This window comes from Catharus ustulatus, chromosome Z (genome assembly GCF_009819885.2).
Source record: "Catharus ustulatus isolate bCatUst1 chromosome Z, bCatUst1.pri.v2, whole genome shotgun sequence".
Taxonomy (NCBI): Eukaryota; Metazoa; Chordata; class Aves; order Passeriformes; family Turdidae; genus Catharus; species Catharus ustulatus.
Window position 1 is genome coordinate 26605957 of NC_046262.2, and position 26886 is coordinate 26632842.

Sequence of the window (26886 nt, forward strand, 5' to 3'; positions counted from 1 at the left end):
CATCAAAAGTGAATCACAAATTCCAAGTCATGTCTTGTCAGCTTTCCTTTTCAACCACACAAACAATTACAAATTGATTGTGTTGTCTCTGCATATTTATTTTTATGTCTGCTAAATATTCTTTCATGGTTTAGTCCCAATTTTCATTGAACACTGCCTTTGTTAAAGTAAAATTCCCTTTACCCCATGGAGTTAGCTAGCAATACTGAGCAATCAAGATAACAAACATCTTGGTTTGGTAGGCAGGACCATTGTTCAACGTGCTTTATAACCCATGAACTAAAAAAATATAAATAAACTTTTGCTCTGCAGCAGAAATAATGTCACTTAATAGGTGTGTCCTAGTATTCCACTATTTCACATAGTCTGAAGTAAAAGAAGAATGTTTTAGGTACTCTATCCTCTGATGTTGGTGAGATGTTCCTGTGGTTTTCCTGTGTATTCTGAGAATCTTTGTACTGCAGCAAAAAGCAAAAACAAGATGATTATACATTTAATTTCCCTTTGAAGGGAAAGGATCCAGTAGTGACAAGAAAGCAACACTGCTGCAGGCAAGAAGGCTTTCTGACAGAAGTTTCAACTCAGAGGACAACTATCCAACATCTAACTTCAAAACAATCTCTCTCACCCTTGGCACCTTCTTTAAACAGGTACTGGATTCTCTTTAGTTCTGATTTCTTAAGACACTTTTTATCTATGTAATATGAATTGCTACGAGCTGTATTTGTGTGGGGACAGAGGATAACTGCAGTCAAGTAAATAGTAACCCACTTGCTTTGGATGCCTCAAGGACACAGTACACTCCTGAACCTTTCTCCATTAGTATGGAGGTACTGATTTTTGTGTTTCTCTTGGTAGGAAGGAGACAGACTCAGTGATGAAGATCTGTTTAAATTTTTAGCTGATTTCAAAAGATCATCTTCCTTGCAAAGAAGAATTAAGACTTTACCAGGTACATAATGCATTTTGGGTGGAAGGTGTTACATGTATTTTTCTCCCTGAAACTGTTCTGTAAATTCCAGCCCCAAAATTTATTTGACTTGGGTTTAAAGCCTATAATATGTGCCTTTGTGGTACCTCCTGGGTTTCTGGTGTCTACCTGAACACAGATGATTTTGAATTTTTTTCCTAGCATGAATGACTATGGAGATTTAGATTTACCTTGATCTATTTTAATTATTTGCTTTTCTCTCTAATTTACAGTGTACCTACTGGATGTCGTTTGTTATTATTCAAACTGTTTGAAGACAGTTCTTTAAAGCAAATTTCTAGGATCCTTGCTATTTCCCTGCAATGCATTGAAATGGTTCATATTTTATAGTGAGAGATAAAAATGTGTACACATTTCAGCTTGATATTAGAGTCAGCATTAGTTAACAAAATAGAGGAGTACAGGAGCTACTGTCAAACACCTGACCTGATCAAGCTCCAACTGAATTTTTCTTTTTAAGTAAATTACAGTTCTACCTCTTCTGCATTGTGGAGGAACCTTAAAATATATGAACTGAGAGCAAAGCTGTTTCTCTTTTTTAGCTGATTGCCAGAAATGACAAGTCTGAGCTCCACAAACGGTTTTAACTTATCACAGCAGAGAGTTTAATTTGAAAGTGCGCTTATAGTGGGGTAAATGTTATTAGTATTAACTTTGTAACTGCTCACCACCGAAAGCCTGGCTTTCCTGTTGGGTGGTGCCTACTTTGGCAGAGATTACTTTGAGCAGAATCTGAGGGGGAGGGGGAGTAGGAGAGAGCTGTATTAGACAGCACACGTTCTGTTTGTCTCCCAGACAAAAGTTAAATTACTTGTGTGTGAAAGACACTGTAACATCAACCAGCATATAATATGCCTTCTTTCTTTCTATTTTCTTTGAAACAGTACAGGATAGACATAAGGAGCTCTATGTTGCCCTGATTATGAAGGGATGTATACAGGCTGCTTCCTCTGTATTTTTCTGTACCTATGCTTCCCTTTTCATACAGCCTAAGAACCAGTTCTTTTTTCTGCTCTGTTGCTGTGTAGTCTTACATATTGCTTTAATTTTTATTTTATACTGCTTTTTAAAAATATTTTTGCTAAGATTTTGTGATTTAATTTTAAAGGAATGCTGAAAGTGGAGATTTCCCCAGCTCCAGAAAACATTGGTTATTGTTTGACACCAGAACTACTCCCATTGAAGGCATTTTCAGAAAACCGTAATCGCCCTCACAAAGAGATTTTGGAATTCCCAATTAGAGAAGTGTATGTTCCCCACACCATTTATAGGTAAGAAATAACATATATTTTTTGCATTTCTTTTAAAAAGTGATTAAAATTATTTTTTCAGAAATAGAAACTAGAAATTTTTTTTAAAAGACTGAAGATAATGTGTTGGGCTGATGATTTAATTTTCCTAGCCATTATAAGATAAAATATCTGCAGGCTATTCCATAATGTGTTTCCTAATCTAATTGTGTTGTCTGTTTAAAAATTTTCTATAACATTAAAAAAAAAAAACTTTAACAACTGTAATTGACTTGGCATATATCTATCTATCTGTTTATCTATCTACTATCTATCTACTATCTATCTATCTACTATCTATCTATCTATCTATATCTATCTATCTATCTATCTGTATCTTTCTATTTATCTATCTATCTATCTATCTATCTATCTATCTATCTATCTATCTATCTCTATCTATCTATCTATATCTATCTATCTATCTATCTATCTATCTATCTATCTATCTATCTATCTATCTATCTATCTATTTATCTATCTCTATCTATATCTATCTGTCTATCTATCTATCTATCTATCTATCTATCTATCTATCTATCTATCTATCTATCTATCTGTCTATCTATTCTCTGTGATCATTTGGTTTTGGGCTTTTTTCCCCAAGTGGATTTTATTATAATTTTTAACACTTCTGGTAAATGTTTATGCTCAGTTGTTTCTATTGCTCAATTGAGTCATCTGAGTATCTGAGGAAATAATGTGTTGCTCGATGAACTTTTTAACTATGAAGGAGCACTCCAGGCTATGTAATTTAACTTCTTCCAATCTGTTCTGTTATGATTGTTTCAAGGTGATCACATTGCTCAGTAGCATGCAAGTGAGCAATTCCTGTCATTTATAAGAAATTTACATCAGAGGAATGTGTTTCAAGATATCTGTGCAGTATTTCATTGCCAGTGAGTGGTATTACAGTAATAGCTAACAGTAATTCTGATGGGGTGTATCACAGTATTATGGATACAGAAATAACTTGAAATAATGACTTTCATCTGACCATTGCGTTAGATATCTGACCATTGTATCAAGACAAGGGAACAATAATGCTTCTAACAATAAGAGTGGATTATTCTATTCTAAGGGGGATTCCTGATCCCTAAAACATTATCTAGATACTGTATTGTATTAGGGGCAAAAATGTGACTATCAGTAAGGAATCACAGAATGAAGGTGCAGAATAAAGTGATGTGAAGCTTATTCATTTCTTGCAGTGGAGATTAGCAAAGAGCCAGCTCTCCCACATGCTCACCTGACCCAACCCAGGAGGAGAGAAGGACAAAACTTGTGGTTCTGTACAACTCAGAAGTGCACTATGGCAAACTAATTTATTTCAGGGAGACGAAATAAATAGAACCTTCAAAGAAAACTAGAGATCTGTTTGGCTGTTGATGACGCCTGGATTTGTGTCTCAGCTTTAAAGGAAAGCAAAAAGAGGAAGTGGCAAATTTTATTTTAGAATAACAACTTGCAGTGTGGTGTCAGCAGGAAATAAGTAAGCCAGTTTGGCTATAACCTCATTAGAAATTTTGGAGCAGTTACTCCTGGGCTCTGCTGCAGTTCAGTGGTATTCAATCTCCTGAGAGCAGCTCACACCACCAGTACAGTAAAACATAGAGAGTTATGGTACTTCTGTCTTCTCTGAGTGTCAAAGATGGAGGTGGATGGTGGTAGAACTTTAATGGAGACATTTCTATAGGGAAAGTAGTTTTTGTAGAATTGAAAGTGGAAATGTAAATGAACATAAGCAAAGATGCCTTTTTTTTAGTTTAATGAAAAACTAAGACAGAATTTTAACTTTCCTACTCATTGTCTGGCCCCAGTAAGTGTCAATTCCAATGTGCGGTCTTACAGTGTCTAAAGGTCTGCTTTTGAAAAAAAAACATTAACAACTGCAATGTTTCTGAACTGTAACAATAGCTGAGTCTGCACAGAATATTCTCTCTTTAGTTCTCATCAGGTTTTCACTTCTGCAGCTGGACATAATGAATATCAAAGCCACCATGCCAAAAATTAATTTGCTCTATTCCTAAAGCAAATTCGTGTGTCTCCACACTATCATTCAATTTCCAGGATGTCTGTATTGAGTACATACATTCACATTAGAGGAAATGCTTGCTATCACTCAACAGTCACATTCTTACAGCAAGAGTTCACACCTTATATGCTTAACCTTTTAAGTCTCCCTTTTGATTTTCACCCTAAATAAAAGTCATGGCAACAACACAAAGTAGGATTTGTTCAGCCTAACTTGTAATAATGAAGACATCTATAAAGAGTAGTTGCCTTTATTAATCTTTACATTAATTAGTGAATCAATGGTAATGACGCTGCTGACATGCATAGTTAGGTGATGCAGGTCAATGAACATCAAGTCCAACTGTAACCTGGCACTGCTGCTACCACTAAACCATGTCCCTTAAGCAGCATATCTGCATGTGACTTCACAACTTCCCTGGATAACCTGCCAATGCTTGACAACCCTTTTGGTGAAGAAATATTTCTTAATACCCAAGCAAACCTCCCCTGCAGCAACATGAGGCTGTTTCCTCTTGTCCTATTGCTTGCTACTTGGGAGAATAGGCCAATCCTCATAAGGCTACAACCTCCCTTCAGGGAGTTGTAGGGAGTGATAAGAAGTGATAAGGCCCTCCTGACCCTCCTTTTCTCCAGGGTAAACACCCCCAGCTCCCTCAGCTGCTTGTCACAGGACTTGTGCTCCAGATCCTTCAACAACTCTGTTGCCCTTCTCTGGATGTGCTCCAGCACTTCAGTGTCCTTCTTGGAGTGAGGGGTTCAGAAATGAGCTCAGGATTTGAGGTGTGGCCCCACCAGTGCCGAGTACAGGGGAGAAATCCTAGCCCTGCTCCTGCTGGTCACACTGCTGCTGGTACAGCCCAGGATGCCATTGGCCTTCTTGGCCACCTGGGCACTGCTGGCTCATGTTCAGCTGCTGTCAGCAGCAGCCCCAGGTCCTTTTCCTGTGGGCAGCTTTGCAGCCACTCTGCCCCAGCCTGTGGCACTGCCTGGGGTTGTTGTGACCCAAGGGCAGGACCCAGCACTGGGCCTTGTTGAGCCTCACGTCATGGCCTTGGGCCACGATCCAGCCTGTCCAGCCTGTCCATGGAACCCTATGACCCTTTGCTTAATTTAACTGTCATGCCATTCTCATTGCTTAGTTTTCCACATGGTGAACACCATTTTGAGTCTGAGTTTAAACTAACTCATGAGGAGTAACTCTCAATTTTAAAAGAGCCAGATGCTAAGTGTTTCATTTTATTTCCTTTCTTCTAATCATCTGATCTTATTTAAGTGATTTGATAGCATGTAGTCATAGATGAGTGTCATGGTTTGCTAGGACCTTTAAGGTAATTTAATGTTTTCTAATTTTTGGATATAAGTCAGCAAACCATATTTTTTTCACCAGTGCTATACATGTAGACACGAGGGTGGGGGATGGGGAAGGTTGTCAAAGCTATTACAGAGGGATGACTTTTTTTTTTTTTTTTTTTTTTTTTTTTTTTTTTTTTTGTAGTAATAGCTTTTTCCATTGTGATAAGAAAAGTGGAGCCTTCTGTTATAGCCTTTGAACTCAGGTCTTGCAAGCTTTTTTTTTTTTACTGGTGTAATGCCATTTTTAAAAATGATGCTATTTCTGATTTATGCCAGAGAGATCAGCCAGCCCACTTTCTTTGTGCACTGTGAAATTGAGCACTTCTTTTTGTTGTGTACTTACATTTCTTTAATAAAAATATTTTCCTGAAAATGTCAAAACATTCCAAAATTTATTTCTTTCATACTCCTCTATTTTTAATAGAAAAAATAATATAATTTAAAGTTTGTTTGTCATTTTATTTTCCCATTAAATATAAATGAAAATGATGCTGTTTACTGCCAGTATGAAATGTTGGTGCTGAGGAAGAGGGATTTGTCACATCACTTCAGCAGTAACTCAGCTTAACCAGGCACAGGAAATCCTGTCTGTGATAGGGTTAGTACCTAATGCTTAGGGGATTTCTGGAGGAAGGGGAAAAAAACCCTTTTCTTTATGGTTTTGTTTCATTTAATTGCAAACCACTTAGCAATGTTCTCAGACTTGCTGCAGTCTGCTGTGTGAGCTGGAGGCCTATGCTTTGGTGGTAATTATTCTATCACATCCTTGACTAGTTTGGGTGAGGAAAGGTTATTGATGAATAATGGTATCTCACTCTGTGTTATTGCTCTCACAGCATTATTTACTCATCTCTGCCTCTCTGCCCATGGAATCCAAAGAGAGCATATCTACTGCTTGTGAGTCTTCTACGTGTGCTTTGGTCTAGTTTTAGATCTGTCCACCAACTCTTTAGATGATTCAAAAATTTAGCAACATCAGAAAATTCATTTGAACTATTTTCCAAATTATCCATCCTAAAATAGAGAATAGATGACTAATACACATTAGTCTTGAATGTGACATGTTGAAGTTCTGTCACTGTTCTATTTTCCTAGTCAATGGCTGACTAGAATGGGTTTCCATATTTGGTTATACATTTGTGATGTGTTTTTTAATTTTTAACCTTTTTTTTCCTGAAGACTCCCCACCAAAATTGTGAAAGAATCAACAAATATTGAAAAGTATAACTGTGGGTTCATCAGATTTTGTTTCTAGCACCGTAATTTTTAAATTGTTAGCTCATCCAACACTCTTCAGCTAAAGAACATTCCTGGTGTGTATGAGTAGGGACTATTTGCACATATGTTGAGTTTTGCTGTGTATGGAATTCTCATCACAGTCATAAATGAAGATGCCTAATATGCATGAAATGTTTGATGACACCTCACACAAGGTGTAATGAAGCAAAGAGAAGGATTCTTTTATGGGCACGTATGCACAAGCAATATTTACAAACACTGAATAAGAATGGTCACAGACTTGAAACTCTGAATACATTTTATTTTGACAGAGGATAGGTCTGTATTGCTTTGCCAGTGGGAAGTGATTAAATCACTGCTAAGGCCCATGAAAGTGTAGGAAGGTCAGCAAATTGACATGAGAATTGCCGTGTGGTGTCCTGTGCCAGGCTAAGGGGACTCTTAGCTTCCCCAGCAGGTAACTGATTCTGAAACTGTCTCTTATCACTCTTCTGGGTCATTCTCTGACCCACAGAAGCTGTCTGCATCTGTGCCTCACCCAGGACTCTACTGGCCTTTGGAACTGTATTCTCAGTGACACTGGGTGTTCTGCCATGACTTTTGTACACTCACACTGTCCTTTGAATAGCTCTTTTGTTTTTTAAACACATCTGACTGTATCTGGAGGTAGAGTCCTGGACTTTCTGCAGGGAGAGTGAGGGGAGAAATTTAATCATACTGACCAGCAGTATTTGCTGTGACATGTTGCTGTAATAGTTCTGCTCAGTGCAGAACCTTGGGAGAGATGCAGTGCCTTCTGGAGCCCACCACTTCCTTATGGGCATCCTAGCTGTCCTGTTATTTAAAAGACAGTTGTATTTGCTGTCCCAATGCCCCTGCTAAATGCCAGGTGAAAATGCTCCTTGTCTTTGCTTCCCCTAAGGCTTTTGGAGTGTATGGATGGAGTGCAGGTGGTAACACTAAGGCAGTGGTCAGTAATGGGTCTACTTTTCATGCCTGTGTGAGGGAGCATCTTTTCATCATCTTCTCACCTTCCTGCTTTAGACATCAGCCATCACTTTCATCTGCAGTATATCCAGAGTCCGCATTTGCCTCTGTTCTTCCTCAGTGCTGATGGTTTTAATACACATGTAAGCAAGATCCCTAAAACTGCTTCAGCATAAATGGCACAAGCTTTAGCTTTTCAGTCAAGTGCTTGCTGGAATAATGCTTCCTTGGTTGTGTAGTCAGCAGAGAGCTCTCTGTGTTTTTACATATCTTTCATCTCAAGTCACATCTAAAAGTAAAATCTAGTGCTCAGGTACATTATATAGATTTGTGACATCTTGTCCTGGGCTGCAGATTAATGAAGCAATGACTATATTATTCAGCCTTCCCTACATGTATTTCTTCACTTCTGGCAGATGTAGTATTGACAATATCCTTCATTTAATATGTCAGTCCCCCAAGTATAATTCAGTAGAGGTTACCAATATATTTTGCTCTTTCACTTAGCTTTCTTTAACATCATCTGGGAGAGAATTGGCAAAGCAAAACTTGTACAGAAGGTAGTAAGGAAGAGAGGGCATTAGTGTGACAGGGAGAAGTGCCATTCTGAATGAAGGGCAAGGCAAGTTAGAAGCTAGGTTTTTTTACTAAGGTTTGCCATGTGCCATGTAGCACATGTTGGTTGAAAAGAGTACCTTAGACTGTGTAACTGAACAGTACTGTCATGTTGTGATACGTAAAAAAAACCACAGTTTTCTGGGTCTTGGGATACAATAAATGGAATATGGACTGTCTGACTTAATGACGATATTCTCCAAGGCTACTTGACTTTTTCAGTGGTACTGAGGAGATACCTATGACAAGGACAGTACAACTCTGTGTGCAGCTTCTGACTGCCACAGATGAAGGAAATCATGAAAGCCCATGAGTAGTCCTCATTGTTTCTCGCTGAAAGCCAGCACATTTTCTCCAATACTAGTCTTACTCCTTAGACTCAGAGGACAAAGTGATTCTCAGTGAGAATCCTGTATCAGACTGGGAAAACAAGACAGTAGATAGACATAATTATGATTCCAGAACCTGTGCATAATCCAGGTTTACCTGAAATCTCAGATTTACCATAAAACTTCACCAGAGAAAAATCTTTCTATTAATATTTTGCTCTTCTACTGGAATTATACATCAGAAGATGACGTCTGCTGCCATATTCCCCACAGAAATTAAAGGTGCTTTTTATGTTTAGTGATATGTTAATGTATGGTAAAGTACTACACAGCGGTACTAGTAAACAGCAAAGTACACCGTATTTCAAAATATTATTCATGTTTTTACTAATAAGAGGTAGCTTGCAGAATTATTGTTTCAAAATTTCTTGTTTATATTTACTCAGGTTAATTGATACTGCTTTTTGGTTTGTATAACCTAGAAATATATACCTTTTTTTTGCTGTAAACTACAAATGTATGAACATTTGTTGTTGATTTCCTTGTTTTTATCATCTCTGAGTGATTCTTTCCCCCCTTCCATAATCTGATTATTCACATCTAGAAAGGAACTGCCTTCTCAAGAGATTCTTGTTTTTCATTACATCAAGCAAACAGAACTGTTTGCAACAGAACATAGCTTAGTGTATGTGAAACCTTAAACATAGTATATTCTATGTGTCACAGCAAATTACCTGTTCTTTGTGGACTCCTGAAATTGAGTTCTGACAAATATTACACTATGTAGGTGGAATTGAAGGACAGGGAGAGGAATTAGCAAAACACTGATTTATGCACTTAATTTTCAAACATGAATGCTTACCATTTACCCATTTTATTGTTCCTTATCTTTCTTCCAGGAATCTCCTCTATGTTTATCCTCAGAGGCTCAATTTTGCTAACCGGCTGGCTTCTGCAAGGAACATTACCATCAAGATCCAATTTATGTGTGGTGAAGACTCATCCTGTGCAATGCCGGTAATAAATGCTGAGATTTCTTAGCAGGCTTTTGTTTACATGCATTCATGAGAAACCTCTGAGGAGAGAAGTCATTGTTTACTTTCCATCACCACAGATTCTACTAGGGCCTCTAGGAAGCCTAAAACAGCTTGAGAAACTTTCATTCTCACCCTAAAGCAGGGCCATACTCCTTAGCCACAACTAAAAAGACTTGTGATTCTAGTGGAACCAGAGGCACATTGCTATCTCTTATCTAAATCTTTCTTCCCTATTTTCAGAAGAATGACATGATATTACATCAGTATCATGCTGGAATTTCTACAGATAAAATTCACAGAGCTTCAGCAACCTTTTAAGAATCATGTAGTCTATTTTCCAGGGTAACTCCTCTGCATGTACTATGTTTACTTACTTGTGTAAGTGCCCAGCCATTATGCTGAAAGGTAAAAGTTGGAATCTTCATTGCCTGAACACGGATGGATGCACTATCATGCAGTATAGGTAGAGCTTTCTATGTCTGAAACACACTGTGTATTAAGGCATGCATGTACACTATTAGCAGAGCAGACAGTCCTATCTATGTTCAGGTTATTCAGTATCTCTCACTGTAAGATCGTCTATTCACCAAGTTTCAGAGGTTCAGTTTGGAGTGTTCTAACCCAGACATCTGTGTCAGCCCAATTTTTTATATTTTCAAGACAATGTTGGCTACTTGAGAATGACATTGAGACAAAATCTGTGATTTTATGTGTTGGAAAATGCAAACAATTAGTGGAAAAACTACTTCGAGGAAACTTTAGTCCAGGGACCAAGGACTATCACGCAACCAGCCTTTATCAGTGTGCTGAAATTGTTTGGTATATACTTCACAGCCTTGCTCTACATAGCCTGTGGACCTGAAATTGGAACATCAGCAGTGTTTTCCAAGACACATTTCTTCTAGAACTAGAGCTGTGTCATGTGAATATAACACCTTTTACACAAGACTGCATTGTTGGTTTGATTAGGATTTGACAAATAGTTAGGACAGGCACAGTTTGTCTGCCTTCCTTCTCCACTGTAAGTGACCTTCTTCTCAATATATATATATATATATATATACTTGCACAATGCAGAGATCCTTGTCTAAGCTCATATCCCAGGGCTCACTTTAAATTATTTGATTTCAAGACCTTACCATGGACATGTGTCTTAGGAAAGCAAATCTAGCACCAGAAATGCCTATTTCTCTTCATTGATTTTAAAGGGACTTTGGACCTCTAAGGTAAGGTGAAATGTATCTCACCCTGAATGAGCAGGCTACAACTGAAAAACAAAACTTCTAAAAAATACTTTTTATTTAACTTTTTAGCACTTAGATAAAGACAGCGTGACAACATGTAAATGGCTTACAATAACTTTTTCCCTATGATTTCTAGGTTTTTAGTTCATGACTAAATAATGTGACATGAGGCAGTCAGTGACTCCAGAAATAATTCTGCTCCATTTTCCTGGTGTTTTGCCTGGAATGGAGCATGGGAAAGGTGATTAATAATAAGACATTTATGCCAACAAGCTAAGATAAAATTGAGGAATCATTTTAAGTCTTCAGATACTGTCTTAAAATTTATACAAAATGACGATAAATAAAAGCCGTAGTCCTGATTGCAGTTACTTTTCTATTCTTCTTAATGTAGGTAATTTTTGGGAAATCTTCAGGTCCAGAATTTGTCCGAGAAATATACACAGCTATCACATATCATAACAAGTAAGTGTTGTTACTGTTCATATTACTTGAGAAGTATTAATCAGATCTCTTTATGTAATTGTTACCCTTCATAGTTCATCAAGGAATACCGTTGTAAACATGTATGTTTTGTGCAATTTATCACATCTAACTAGGATTGCTGGATTCATTTGCATAAGTGAGTGCTGTATAAACGACCATTGCTTTTCTTGTTTGAAGCTTTTTAGTAGTTGCGAATATTCCTGCCATGAAGATTAAGGAGCAGGAAGCAGCACAGCTTTTAAGATCGTTCACCTCAATGAATTCATATATCCAAAAGAGCTGGAGGGACATTCTCATTCTCATGAATGAGAACTTGGGATTTAGGATTTGCAGAATACTTATACAAGAATTTAAAACAGAGATTGAAACCCAGAGATAGGTGGAAGCTGAAACTGTCCAGCTGTTACTGTCTGTTTTCTTCTGATTCAAAGCTGTAGATTGTTCATAAATATAACTTCCAGATTAATAATTCATAAAAATATTTCAATTCCATAAAAATGTGTGTGTATATATGTGTATACTTTGTTTAACTCAACTCTGTTTTCATGATTTTTTTGGTTTTATAACCATAGCATCTAAAAGCCAACTGGCAAATTTGCCTCTTTCTCAGTCTTATACTTACATTGGTAATGTGCTTGACTTTTTTTTTAAACAGATCCCCTGACTTTTATGAAGAAGTGAAAATTAAGCTGCCAGCAAAACTCACAGAGAAACACCATCTACTGTTCACATTTTACCACATCAGCTGCCAACCAAAGCAAGGAACATCTGTTGAAACCCTCCTGGGGTATTCAGTAAGTTCCATGTTATACATAAGAGTATATGTGGTGTGTGTGGGTGCACGTGTGTATGTGTCTATGCGTATCCCATGCAAACAGACTCTCTGCTTGTCAAGAATTTTGACATTTGTTCCCTTTCTGGTTATGGCAATACATGAAAACCAGTGGAAGGTCGTAGTGTGAATTCACAGAAAACAGATGTCGCCAGAGATGTGTTACATCCTCATCCTGTAATTCTACTGTGTTAATTGCCTTTGAACTTAATGAATTCACCTGATTCAACTGAAATATGCACCTTCTTTATCTTCATGTTGAGACTATCGTGTCATAGGTTAAGAAATGCATGCTGTAGCATAGTCTCTCTGACTTTTTTCTTTATCAAACAGTATTTTTGACTGGACAGGTTTTAATACAAAGGGAAAGAATTGAAGATGATGATGCTTCAGATTTGAAAATGTCCTAGATCTGTGGTCAGCAATTGAGCTGTGGAGCCGTACAAGTGCTTTCCATGTGTCCTTGCTATGAAGTTTGGAAAGCTGTTGTGTTTGTGTATTTTTGGTTGTTTGCTTGTTTGTTTCTTTGTTGGCTTTTGGGGTTTTTTAATCACACTACTGAGAATCCTTTCAAATGGTCTTTCTTTTATGGACAGTTACAGTCCCATCAATATCAGTGGGCTTGTTAAGAAATTAATTAGCTCAGGACCAAGATTTGACAGATGAGGACTAAACTTTCAAGTTTCTGTTCACCTAAATAAAAAAAAAATATTTCTCCCCTTTGACATTCAAATTGCCCAACCTCTTTCAGACTTGAATGAAAAATTAAATGTGTCCAAATATCAGTACAGGGATATCACGAGTCAGTCTGGCATGGTGACCATGAGGAAGATGTTCAATTTAATCTCAGAAAAACTTCAGCTGTTGATTTGCTTCAATACCAAGAATCGGGGTATTCAAGATACATGAATTTTTAAATAAAAATGTGGATTCCACTAAATCATTCTGATAAGATTTATTAGAAAAATGTGTGTCACACATGAGAAGCTCTGTGTTTGTTTTCTTCAAAAGAAATGGTTTGTAAAGCAGTCTTGTACATTTTTCTACAGTAGCTATCAGCTATCTTTGAATTTAAAACACAAAGAAATTACTGTTGAATAGGTTAGAGCAGAGAAGCTTGGGTCAATATCTCATTTGTTCTTTTGTTGACTGTATCTGACAAATTAAATAAATAGGTCGAATCATATATCATCAGGAATATTGCTGTGTTTTCATTTGTTTCAGTGGCTGCCAATTCTACTAAATGATCGTCTTCAAACTGGGCATTATAGTCTTCCTGTTGCATTGGATAAACTTCCTTTACACTATTCAATTCACTCTCCTGAGGTAACAAACAAAATTATTAAAAGATAGAATTCTCCTAATTTAGGAGAACAGCATAAGTGTTTTGCAAACTAACATTGCTGTTTGCTGGTAGGCAGTGCCTCCTTTTTTGCTCTTTAAAAGGGGAAAGTCTGGAGAAAAATGTTTTTGTTGGTTTTGTTTTTGTTATTGTCATTGGTGTTATTATTTTATATCATTATAGAGTTTTTTGGAGGTTAGCTATGCAAGCAAGTTTTTGTAAATTGTCCAATCAGGGATACATTTGTTTAGTGAGTGTCAAGAGAATAATTCAATTTCTTCCATAGGATAATTTGTTCTTTTATTCTGTGGCTTTGTGGGAGGGAGAGTAGAGGTGGAATCAGGTGGTATTACTGGAGCAGAAAACCATGCCCTCTCAGTAATCTTGGAATGTAGAAAACTTGTCCAGAGGGTTTAAACTGCATCACATCACCATGAAATGCCTTTGGCAATGCTTTGACCAATATCCCAATGCTTTAACAGTATCTCCTCAGAAGATGTACATTTACATGATCTGTGCTAGACATCCAGTTGAAATTTTCTAAATTTCCCTGTTCAGTGCATCGGCTTCTGTCCAAATGTCTGTGACAACAAGGAGATGCTTAGCTGTCATCCTCTGTGTTGCACTGAATTTGGATGTCTAAAATGAAGTGAATAGTGGGAATACCCTATAGACCCTTATGTAAACAGACTTTCTGTTTGAGCATTAAAAGGAAGATTATTCCTTTTTTTTTTTCTATCACAGAAAATTCCATCTCAGACACCGCCTATAAAATGGGTTGAAGGACACAAGGGTGTTTTCATTGTTGAAGTTCAAGCTGTGTCATCAGTTCACACCCAGGTAATGCGTCAGAAGTAATGCACAGCTGGTAGCTTCATTTCAAAGAAAATTCAGATGTTCGGGCCAATTTAGCAGGTTTATGAAACAGATGTTCAAGCCCACACAGTTTAAAAAAAAAAAATCAGGAGCTATGGAAATAAGCTGATGTGCTCTGTGAATTAAATCCATTGGTGAAATTAAATCTATTGGTAGAGGTGAACAAATAAGCAAGTCACATCAAGCAATAGGGAGCTTGGTGTTCTCTCAGCTCATCAGGGGTCTGTGATTGAAAGGTGCTGGCAGGGCACTGTGCCGATTTCAGCAGTCTGTGTCTTCTGTTCTTCAAGGCTGGTTCATACAATGTGTCCACATCTTCAAAGACATAGCACCTCTCCGCCTCTATGGACAGGTTATGCACCAGCAGTATATGTTAAGTAGCTCACTTATCAATGCCATGTGTTTGGGGACACCAGCTTAGTGCTGGGTGAGACCGCAATGATTCTGGCAATTTAAATGCCATAGTAAATTGGATCTTTGCCCATCTTAATGAGATGCTGGTTTGAGGCAGATCGGTTTTGTTTTGTTTCTGCTGCTTTTTAGTGGCTCTTACCTCTTATCCCATTCTCTCCATATCTCTGGTAAATATGTCCTAACAGCTGAAGGCCCTGTGTTTGAAGCAGGCCCATCACCCCTTTGCAGCATGTTTTCTAAATATAAGTAGGACATACTCATATGGCACATAACTTGTAGGTAGCTGGAACTCAGGTGTGAGTGATAGAGGATCTATAGACCTATGATGTGACAAGAGTTTTATCAGATAGAAAGAAAAGTCTTTTCATTAAATGAAAATCAGAAGCAATAAGTTTACTGAGGGCAATAGCAGTCTGAATTTGAACCAGATGAATAGGAGCAAACAAAGCACTATGACACGTGCTTTACAAGTTGGTCACTCAGACCAGCCACTACTGAAAGCCAGAAGGGTGAAAATCTTTCTTTTCATCACATGAGGTGGCACAATCAGGCTTTTCTTAGCCAGCAGTAGCCTGAAATATATCAGCTTTGTTAACTGTGAGTTCACTGTATTTGCAGGACAACCACCTGGAGAAGTTCTTCACCCTATGCCATTCTCTGGAAAATCAAGTGACATTCCCCATTCGAGTGATGGATCAGAAGATTACAGAGGCTTCACTGGAGCATGAATTGAAACTCAGCATTATTTGTTTGAATTCTTCACGCCTTGAACCTCTTGTCTTATTTTTGCATTTGGTACTAGATAAACTTTTCCAGCTGGCTGTACAGCCTATGGTCATAGCTGGCCAGACAGGTATTTACTGGTTCATGGCCTTCAAGAGGCTTTGCAAGCAACCTAGAAATGTGGGGGAAATGGTTGCTAAAATATTCAGGCTTGGATTTTGTGTTTAGGGTAGCACACTTCTCAAGACAGTTTCACTGCACAATTTAATCAGGCTTAACTGACTTGCTGCTTTTTCTCTTTCCCCCCTACATATAAGGCTCGTAGTCTCTGGTTGGGAGATACATTAAACTGTAGTAATTTACTTATCTGAAAATATAGGTCAGAAAATGGGTTATGGTTGAACTTTGTTTGGAATTGAGTTGTTTTGCAAGTAAAACACCAGAAAAATCATTATCCCGCAACTGACACTACTGTCTGCACCATATCCTCTTCCCAAATATCTCTAGACAGAGTTGAATGAGCACACAACCAGAGAATATAAAACTGAAGATTGATTTTTTGTTTTACTGACGTGCAAGTTGCCCATAACATATGTTAAGTCCGGAAGAATGGCATACTTGCAGACAATTGTGTACTTAATTTCCTATCATTCAGATAATCAACACTTGTAATTCACTACAATATTTGTGCTAAAGCCTGCTAGCTTGTCTGCTGCTGGACAATAATGAGACATAGTATTCTCAAGATGATATTTTATAGAAAATGTATGAAGGCTGCTAGAAATGTAATTAACAGTTACAGTCTGCTTTTATGTAGCACAAAGTGACAGAATAGAAGTGATTAGGTGGAAAGTCAGTGGGTCTGCTGAAGAGTGTTGTTTTGCTATGTAGACTTCAGGTCTGGTCAGGCATAGCAATTACTGTCTTAAACTCTGAATTGAACCTTGTAAGATTAGTTGTTGATAAAAATTAATTATGTTGTAGCCTTCAGTGCTAACTCTAATTATTGCCTTTATTTCACAGCCAACTTCTCCCAGTTTGCCTTTGAGTCTGTGGTTGCAATAGTGAATAGTCTTCACAACAGCAAAGAGCTGAGCAAGGATCAGCATGGAAGGAACTGCCTCTTGGCATCTTATGTGTACTATGTATTTCGTCTGCCAGACCCACAGAGAGAAGTGGTCAAACCAGGTATGGTTGGTGCAAGGGTTGCAAAACTATTTTTTTTCTTGATACATGCTGGTCAGCATAGTGCTTTTGAAAGAAGGACTTAAGGCACAGACCTGTAAGATAGCAAACACAACTTCTCAGACACAGACTGCACACCATTTAAGTGCTACACTCTTCTGATAAACCATTTTTCTCAGAAGTAGGTCAGGAATATCAGTGCTGCAAAGGGCAATATGGATTTAGCCTTCATAATCTCCATCCCTCAGTTATTAATTTAAGATGAGAGGTTGAGGTGTGAGGTTTCCACAGCTACAAGCAATGTTGTAGTTCACTGAAGATGGATGCAAGAGAGATCACCTAAACTGAATTTTTTTCTAGAAGAATTTTTCATGAGTTAAAATGGCCCTAAGATACCAATTTTTACTGATCTGCACATCGGTAAACTGCTTTCCATGTGAAGTAACCTACTGCTAAGTGGTATAGTGCCAAGCTCACCCAATATATCCTTTGCATTATGGATATCATTGTAGGATAAAATGCTCTATGACCAACAGGTTTAGACAGCTGATCGTTCTCCTCTTCTCAACCACGGTGAGGCCATGCCTGGACTGCAGTGTCCACCTCTGAACTCTCCAGTACAAGAAAGAAATGAACATGTTGGTCAGAGATGAGCCAAGGGCCACAAAAATGACAAAGGGTCTGTAACGTCTTTTCAACAAAGAAGGGCTCAGAGAGCTGGCCTCTTCACCCTGGAGAAAAGAAACCTCAGGGAAGATCTTCAGTGTACACTAAGAGCTGAAGGGAGAATGCAAAAACAAAACCTGGCTGTTTCCAGTGGCACCCAGTGACAAGATTGGAGGCAATGGGTACACACTGAAACAGAAAGAACATGAGGAAACAATTTCTCTGAGGGTGACTGAGCACTGGTACAGGTTGGCCAGAGAGGTTGCCCAAGCCTCTCACCTTGGAGATGGTAGAAAGCCACGTGGTTGTAGTCCCAGACAGCTGACTTAAGGTGACCCTACTTGAGCAGAGCGGTTGGACTAGATGGCTTTCAATGGGCCCTTCCAACCTCAACCGTTCTGTTATTCTGTTGCAATCATTATCCTAAAGCCGATAGGATTAATTTGATTAATTGATATGTGTTAAATGACTTACCACAAGCAGCTGTGCTGTGGGAGCTAAAGATATGTAGGCCTTTTTCTCTTTTGAATATTAATTTAGATGCCCCTTGAGGGACATTTCAACTGATGTTAGGATATGCTAAAATCTGTGAACTCACATACACTTGGGAATTCTTTGTCCTGGAAAAATAAGATCTGTGGTAAAACTGAAAACTAGATATCATTTAGTGAAATTCCTGATGGCAGTGCTCCCTTGGATACTTCAAACATGGTATTAAAGCATACGCGTTGAAAGTGGTGTTTTGTGTTCAGGTCTGTGAATATTGTCTTAATCTGCGGCAAATTAAAAAGAGCTGATGGCAAGAAAGAACTATTGTAATAGTGCTGCTACTTAGTTAGCTCTATTAATCTTTTGGTACTGCTTGTGCAATCACCCAGTGAGCTGTTGACTGGGGTAGTATCTGTAATTTGTCATTCCGTGCCTGGGTAGATTGTTAATGAAGCAGTTGGTAGTGGGTTTTTCAGGAGCTTTTCAAAAAGCTGGTGTTGCAACATCACTGAGCAAAACTGGCTTGAACCTCATGTTTTTCTCATATATGTCCTTTAGTGTTAATTCAAACGTCTCGCTGTGGCAGGTGGAGGCAGCAGTGCCATTTCAACAGAATCTCGTTACTACACCTTTGGACGCACTTCGGCAGTGTCTGTTGGAAGTAAGCTCCTGCAGAGCCGAGTGATAAGCTGCAGCAATCCCGACATCACTGTTACACAAGCTGCTGCTGATGAGGAGGTCAAAAGCATCATGTCATCCAAGGTAAGAGAAATAAGTCAAGTATCTGAAGAATGGTGTGGCTCAAAATCAGACACAGACCTAGATCTAGATTTCATCTAGACCAGACACAGATCTAGATTTCGTCTTTGAGGGTTGGATTTGCTCCTTGTAAATGTGCTGTATGTATCACCAGAAGCATTTGCTGATTTGGCATAGAGACGTTCTAAATCCCACTGCTAAATTCTGCTAATTTCTTACCAATGGAGAGCAAAAGCTTAGAACTCTATCTCTTGACTGTGGCTTAGACACTCTGTAGAGGCATTTGCTCTTTTTTGATATGCCTCACTCACCTCTTATTCCAGATATTTAAGTTCTGTTCACATCTGGTGACCTGGTCTAGTTCAAGTTGTAGAGTCAGTGCAGTCACAGACCTTTCTTCCTTTTTTTTTGTTTACTATTAAGCATTTTCCTCTTAAAAAAAAAATTTAAAAGTCAATTATATTACAGCTCCATAAAAGCAGCCCCATAGCTTTTTATCAGCTACAGTGCAGATGCCATGTGCATAATTTGCACTTGGGTCTTTCCAAATACTTCATTCAACCACAGAGTGAAATACAAGCTTCCTCTGTATTCTTGTCCACTGCTACATATACCACCAATGGCTTGCAGGACAGAAAGGTCAGCAACACCCAAGAGGAAGGATTTTGCTTCCCTGATTGGCACCAGATGCTTACTGATCTACAGCATCCCAGCCCATCTCAGAGCTTTATAAGATTGTGTGCAGCTGTCTGGGAAAACTAAAACCTGGAGTTTGCTACTCAGCTGGAATGAAAAGCTGGAGCTTTTTCCTCTGGCAAAAACAGGAATTTTTTTCCCCTGTGGTACTAGTTGCAGTCCTGGCAGAGCTCTACAGCAGTACATCTGATGAGGTCTGAACTGTATCTCCCCTTGCTTTTCTTTGAGTATTATATAAGTAAAATATTGCTTCTCATATAAGTTATTTTCAGAAATATTTTGAAGTACTTTCTCTATTGAATGAACATGTTCCTCTCCATCTAAAATGAATAGATATTGATCCTCAGCTAATTAAGTCAGAACTAGTAAGATACACAGGCTTTGATGATTTATTTGATTTCACATAGGTGCATATATATCCATCCATAGCAATTCTTAATAATGCAGATTTGAATTTTATTACTTTTACTGTAATGTACTGTGTCCTAAGGGAAAAAGAAAACCAAACCAGAGCTCAAGGCATTTTTCTGAATTAACACAAAATAAAAATGTTTGCTATTACAGCTTCATCAAATTGATAGATGTATCAATTTACAACTGGTTATTGCCATTTCACTGCCTATTAAATTGGCATAACTTTAATGGAAGGAAGACTTCAAGGGGCTAATTATTTTCGATGTAGAGCCAGGGATAAACTTACATCTTTTAAGTCGTGAACGGTATCCTCCAAAGTACAGCTGCAGTGCTGCCATTGGGCACGCGATGGCAGTGCTGGCATTTGCACCCTGCTGCTGCTGCTCCTGTGATGTGGTCTCCAGCCTTGAGTGGGAAGGGGGATGGCAAGAAGAAAGGAGGAGAACTGTTTAGATGAATGCATACCCTAAAAAAACCTCAAACAAACCCCCCACTGCGGGTGATTTCTTCTTTGTTAATTAGAGTAAGATACTTAAGAATTTATTATTATGTATTTCTTCCATCTGTGTCCCCCAGCCTGTGGATCACAGCTCCAGTAGGATGTCTTACTATGCTGAAGGAGCAAATGACATGTCAGGCCTTTGTGCCAGCACAAGACCATCCAATAAAAAGGTAGGCTGTGGCTATGCATGAGGGAGCTCCTTACAGAGCCTGGAGCATCCTGAGGTAGTGCTGGCAATTTGCACTTCGAAACGTGGAGAGGGAAGCAACAGAACAAAATATCAACCAGTTTTATCAGAGGAATTAGTGATGAGGTATTGAATCAGTGGGTAAACATTACTCACACTTTTTTGCTTCTGCTCCAGAGTCTTTAGATTCTTTATCCAGATTTAAACAAGTAGCAGCCTGTCTGGATCCTCCCTTTGCTTTCTTTCTCAAGGTCTTAGAGCCTCAGTTCGTTTCCACTGCCATTTACCCTTGGTTACATGTCTTTACTTGTTACAGTAAATTTATTCAGAAACATTTGCCTCCTCTTTCTTCTGTAAAGAATTATTTTCTTTGTCCCTTTTTGTAGCTTTAGAACCAAGCTTATTGTAATCCAGATTTGAATTTCCTGAAAGTTTAGATAATTGGGATTGTGTGTCTTGTGTTCAGATATCACTGTAAAAACTGTTGTCTCCAACTACAAATGTCAGTACAACATCTGCTGTCGTAATTGCTCTGTCCTTCTTTTCCACTACAATCTTACTTCTACCTTCTCTCAGAAAAACACCTACTTAGCAGGTAGTGGGAAGCGAGACTGCTCCCTATCATACATGCAAACAATGACCTGAGAATGGTCGAAAGGCATTTCCCTCTTCAGTTATCTATGATTCTGGATCCACAGAAAAATCAGTCTCAAAGTTTGTTACCAACAGCGTTCTTTAGATGTCACTGTGGTCAAATCTGCCTTCTGATGCCCACAAAGATGCCCACACATCCCCATCCAGCTGCTCATCCTCCAGTATGGAGAAGTTTCCCTCAGGGAAGATGTTGAAAATGAAAGATGAGTTGATTGGAAATCCATTTTTCAACAGTCTGTGTTTATTATGTAGCATTTCCATGAGGAACTGGCATTGCAGATGGTGGTCAGCACGGGCATGGTGAGAGAATCAGTCTTCAAGTATGCCTGGTTCTTCTTTGAGCTCCTGGTAAGACTCAACAGTGATATTTTACAATTAGGTAATGGTGGCATGTAGTAGGTGCTCCACGCACAGATTCAGATGCTGGTAACCTCTTCAGTTATTCAGTCCTGTGTAAAGGAGAGGTCTCAAATAATGAAAGTGTGACCAAAGAATTCTTTGTATTCACCCTGCTTTCTCAGTGTGCCAGTGATGGCAAAGTTCTTCATTAACTACATGAGCAGTAGTCCACAGCTCGCAACAGACTGAGAAACACTCAGACACCAAGCCCTTCCTTATTAGTAAGTATCTGTTCCTGTCTTTTCCATTATGTTAACTACATGGAACAGTGACAAAGCTCCACAAACTCACAGTTCTACAGAGGGCTGCGGTGATGCATATCAGTGGAAAAAATATTATGATTTCCTCTGTCAGCATGTAAACAATGCAACATCAGGTCAAAAAATAAGAATTCCACAGTGTCACTCCCTGTCTGTCATCATGAAGAGCAAAAGTTGCAAGCAGCAGCATTTCAGAACTGCAGATGCAAGGGGTTGGGGGGAGGGTGATTTTGAGTTCAGGTACTGAGAGTAGCCAGCTGCATGAATATGAACAGGAATCAATGTCTGTCTGTATTTGAGTCTTAGACCCTCTATTGTCATTGCCATGTAGGATTTATCACAGCAGCTCTGAGAAAATGAGTGATTAAATTGAGGGAAAATGAAGTAGGAAATCTTACTCTTACAAACAAACTTAAAGCAGTATTTTACCTCCAGTCTGGGCATTTTTTAAGTATTCTTTTTTCTGCTTGGCAGATCAAGAGTATGGCTCAGTATGTTCACAACATAGAGAAGCAAGATAACCCACGAAGAAGTCGGTTCTCCAATCGTTTCAAAGATGATATTACTACTATAGTTAGTGTGATTACTTCAGAGATTGCTGCACTTGTAGTCAAACCGCCCAAGGTAAGTGGATGAAATAAGCACTATGGATCCTTGCTTTCATCTTGTGTTACACTGAGCTACACTTAATCTCATTTCAGTATCAGCAGTGTTGTTAGAATTAAGCCACATGGACCTTAAGGTCTCACATGGACCTTAAGCAAGAGTTGTGGCAGTGTAAAGGGCAGCCTTGTGCTGTCTTTGCAGGCTGGTTTTGTTCTCTGTGGCTGCAGTGTGCAAGAAGAGAATTCCCTTTCCAATTGACAGGAAAGACTGGACACACATTTTCTAGAAATTATTTTTGCCATGCTAGCCAGCACATCAGACTGCAGCCCCAGCAGGACTTCTTCCTTTTATCCCCCTTTGCAGTTACCCTCTATCCTACTGCATTGTGTTTAATTCCTCATTTGACTACTCTGTAGCTTTGGGATATGCCATAGGAAGGCAGTGCTCCTCGTGAGTGTTGCAAAAGCCAGTGACAAGTCATTTAACATGTGATCTCCTTAAAGAGGCACTGGCCACTTGAAAAATTGAAGACAGGAACTAAGCCTTAAGTCCTTAATCCTTTCTACTTGTGATGCCTAAAGAAATACATATATTCCTCAACAGCAAGAAAAAGCTTGAAAAATGAAAAAGTGAATTGTAGCCACCCTTAGGTGCTGCACACCTGTTTTCACTAGTTCAGAGATGCCAGTACAGACAATCATTTTTCTCGGTCATCTGCTCTGTCAGTTTTGAGCATTAAATGTGTGCAGATCCCTCAGGCATCTTCACTAATTCCTCTTGGTGAAGGAGGCTACTGAGAGTTTATGATTTAAATTGGTATGTTTGAAGTAACTGTAGCCTCATTTTAGAGGGTACATGAAGGATTTTGTGATTCTTACTTGAGGCTGTGTGTCTGTGGTAATCAGGCAAATTCCAAGCATACAAGAGTTTAGCTGCTGGGTGCTGAACCCCACAAATTTATCTTACCAGTGTTTTGTTATTAAGTTTTACAGTTTTACTTAAAATTTCTGAACAAAATACTTGACATTCCATCAGCAAAGCCGGTGCAGGTTTTTCTTAATATTTTATGTGTTTTAAGTTCCTAAACCAGCATTCTCTGATGTTCAATCGGAAAAATTTTCATATGCAGTACTGCAGCCAATAGGCAATTTAGAACAGGTCTCAAATTCCATTTTATTGTTGTCTGCCTGAAGGGGCGCACAAATGAACTGTTCATTCATCCCATGACATTCCTCTGTGAAACAGTTGAAATAATTCTGTGCAATTTTAGCAAGATCATGTGAACTGGAGAACTGAAACAATCTTGTCCTGTATTTTCCCTGAGATGATTCTGGGAGCTGACCCTTGCACTATTTTTCATTATTCTAAAAAGTCTTCCACTTTTATGTAAGTTTTATACTCCTAACAGGGTGGTTTTGCTTTTTTTAAGGAAAGTGAACAAGCAGAAAAAATTAATATCAGCCTGGCATTTTTCTTGTATGATCTTCTTTCTTTAATGGATCGAGGATTTGTGTTTAATCTCATCAAACATTACTGTAATCAGGTAGGCACCATGCATGATTGAGATTGCATTTGGCTTACATGTTTTGTTCTGTTTATTTAGTTTAGCTATCAAGATTCCTTGAGTTGCGTTAAAGGACCAGATAAATTTCCTATTTCATATTGCATATGCAGTGATTTTAAAACTTCTTTTGATTTGTTATCTGCAGGAAAAAAAATTGAGTGGAGGTAAAAACTCTTTTAGAAATATCATAGCTTGCACTACTGCAAAACATCCATGAACCACTTTTTTTCCCTTACTTTTTTTACTTCCCTTAGCGGTAGGGTCTGCAGATAGTACAGATCAACTTTCTGACTCCTCCTGCTGAGTGCTGTAAGGACAGTATTTATATTTTAGGGAGTCACTCAAAATATTACATCTGTCTTCTTGCTTTACAAGTATCTGAAAATTAAAACTAGGGAGTATTTTCTTTCTGTTTTGTGACCTGTATGTGTGCAGGTCCATCAGGTATCTCCACAAATTTCTTCTCTGATGTCATTGTTGATAAGAAGGGAAATGATCCACTGGTGTGCTGTGTTGCTTAGCAGGATGTTTTATGACTTTGCCACAGACTCAGAGAAGTTAAGTTTGTTTTTCATTTTTGTCTGCAAAAGACAAAAATATTGTATATTTTTGTTTTGGGAGAAAAGAAGACAGAAACAATTTCTTATCTCTTGGGAGGTTGATAAGTCAGCTGGGGAGCAGGGAGAGAGACACCATCACTGTCAAACAAGCAGCTAATGTATGGAAATTAGTGAGCATTTTAATCAAAGGGCTATGTGTCTATGTCCTTTTCAGGGAGCAGAATATTTCACTACATGGTAATTTAAATAATACTAGCCCATCTCTTGACACCTTTTTGTTTGTTTTTCCTAGCTTTCAAACAAGCTGAATTCACTCTCCACCCTGATTTCCATGAGACTTGAGTTCCTGAGAATTCTCTGCAGCCATGAGCATTACCTCAATCTGAACCTCTTCTTCATGACATCTGCGTCTGCTCCAGCATCTCCGTCCCCCTCCTTGTCCTCCCAGGTGGTTGTCCATTAGATAGATATTGCATGAACATCATATGAAGCACATGTAGAAAATTACTTATATTGCTCTGTATTCAAATACTTAAGTTAGAATCAGCCACTGTTGAATCAGGAAGAAAAATTTCCCATTTGAGAAAAAGGTACAGAAAAAAAAAGGCTACAGGAGTACTGCAAAACTAGATCTACAGGAGTTAAAACTGAACACAGACACATGCTCTCCTGGAAACATGCACACAGAAAATGATTGTTGAGACACACAAGGTTTAAAAGGAACAAGGCTCTGAAGGCCAGTTTACAGGCACACCTTTATCCCATCCACACACAACTGCAAATAGTTATTTCAATATCTGTTTTGGAGAATTATGGCATGCAGCAGTGCACATTTTCAATGTGTTTGCCTTCTAATTGAACTTCTTACTTCCCAGGTGGAAGTAGATGGTACCATTATTTAAGTTAGTGACTGACACACTGCAATTTTCAATATCCTGGAACAGTGAATTTGTTGAGCCTTCATGTTGCTTGAAATAGGATTAGCATGCTTTCTTTTTCCAATAGAAGTGTTATTCTGGGTTTCTCCCCACCCCAGTAGTACAGATCATGCTATATCTTTGTCCATGATTTCTCTGTGGTTTTTTGAACAGTGTTCTTTTTATTTGAACTTCATGATTTTCTCTGTGGAAACACTCAGGTATCCTGAATAGACCATGCAATCTTCATCATATCTCACATATCTAGAAATTTTTCCACACTTGGTCTAGTACTGACACAGCTCTAGATTTCCTTAATGTCAGGACCTTCCATGATCTTCCTGACCACAGAGTTCACAAACATACATTAAAAAAAGAAAAAAAAGAAATTGCTGATTGTCACATGGCACACTTTTGCCAGTCTTGTGCTCTTCTCCTCTACATTCTATGCAGATGGTTTTCTACACTGGGGCAAAACCCCTATCAAAGTCTGCTCACATACCTGTTCTCCTCCTCAGTGGTCTCACAGAGGTCAGCACTGGGCTGAAGCACTTCAGTGCAATGCTCCATAATTGCCACAGTGCTTGGAGGCAAGGGGATGGAATTGAAATTAAAAATGATGGAAGGTACAAAAGCAGTCTGAGTAATGGAACAGTTCAAATTCATGGTTTCTTTTTTGAGTGCCATTGCCAAAGGATTGGTTGAATGCTAACATGTGCTACCTCTCAGACCTTAATAAGGGTTGTCACAGGTTTGTAATAGTAAATAATATTTTCTTGAAGTTTTTTCTGGTCCTAAAAGCAAAGCATCAAAGCCTTAGAGTCAGATGTAACAAATCATTTGCTTAATACTAATCCTGGATGCCAAAGAGCTAGAAATATGACTCTTCTGTTTATGGGTATAAAAAATATCAACATAGCTCTTGTGACTAGTTCTATCAAGTCAGAGCTTGGTCAACACCAATTTAATTAATCTTTCCTTTGAGCAACATCATCAACTCTTTTCTCCTTTAGGGGTAAACTACAGTGTGCAACCTGTGCAAATCAATAAGGCTTTTGTGGCCCTTGCATGACTTAATGCACTAGCTGACTGCCCTTGCCGTAATTTTGACCTGTCTACAGGAGTGCTGCCTAGCTTGAGTTAGACTTGCAGTAGAAATATGGTCTTGTGAATAAATCTTATGAATTTTTTTGAGAGAAGCCAAATTTGCTTAACTGGGTGCTCTACACTTGAC

At 38.5% G+C, this 26886-nt stretch overlaps 1 protein-coding gene across 1 annotated transcript in view; it reads left to right on the top strand.

The window, feature by feature from the left end:
• Positions 1 to 26886, top strand: part of DOCK8 (dedicator of cytokinesis 8) — an 89786-nt gene that overhangs the window by 34508 nt on the left and 28392 nt on the right. Inside the window, exons 12-27 of the mRNA XM_033086119.1 lie at positions 511 to 650; positions 859 to 952; positions 2100 to 2262; positions 9740 to 9857; positions 11516 to 11586; positions 12263 to 12401; positions 13664 to 13765; positions 14526 to 14621; positions 15690 to 15924; positions 16818 to 16982; positions 18721 to 18896; positions 20580 to 20675; positions 21599 to 21694; positions 22480 to 22629; positions 24041 to 24154; positions 25028 to 25183. Of these exons, the coding sequence (XP_032942010.1) occupies positions 511 to 650; positions 859 to 952; positions 2100 to 2262; positions 9740 to 9857; positions 11516 to 11586; positions 12263 to 12401; positions 13664 to 13765; positions 14526 to 14621; positions 15690 to 15924; positions 16818 to 16982; positions 18721 to 18896; positions 20580 to 20675; positions 21599 to 21694; positions 22480 to 22629; positions 24041 to 24154; positions 25028 to 25183 (2111 nt within the window). The remainder of the gene's footprint in view (positions 1 to 510; positions 651 to 858; positions 953 to 2099; positions 2263 to 9739; positions 9858 to 11515; positions 11587 to 12262; positions 12402 to 13663; positions 13766 to 14525; positions 14622 to 15689; positions 15925 to 16817; positions 16983 to 18720; positions 18897 to 20579; positions 20676 to 21598; positions 21695 to 22479; positions 22630 to 24040; positions 24155 to 25027; positions 25184 to 26886) is intronic.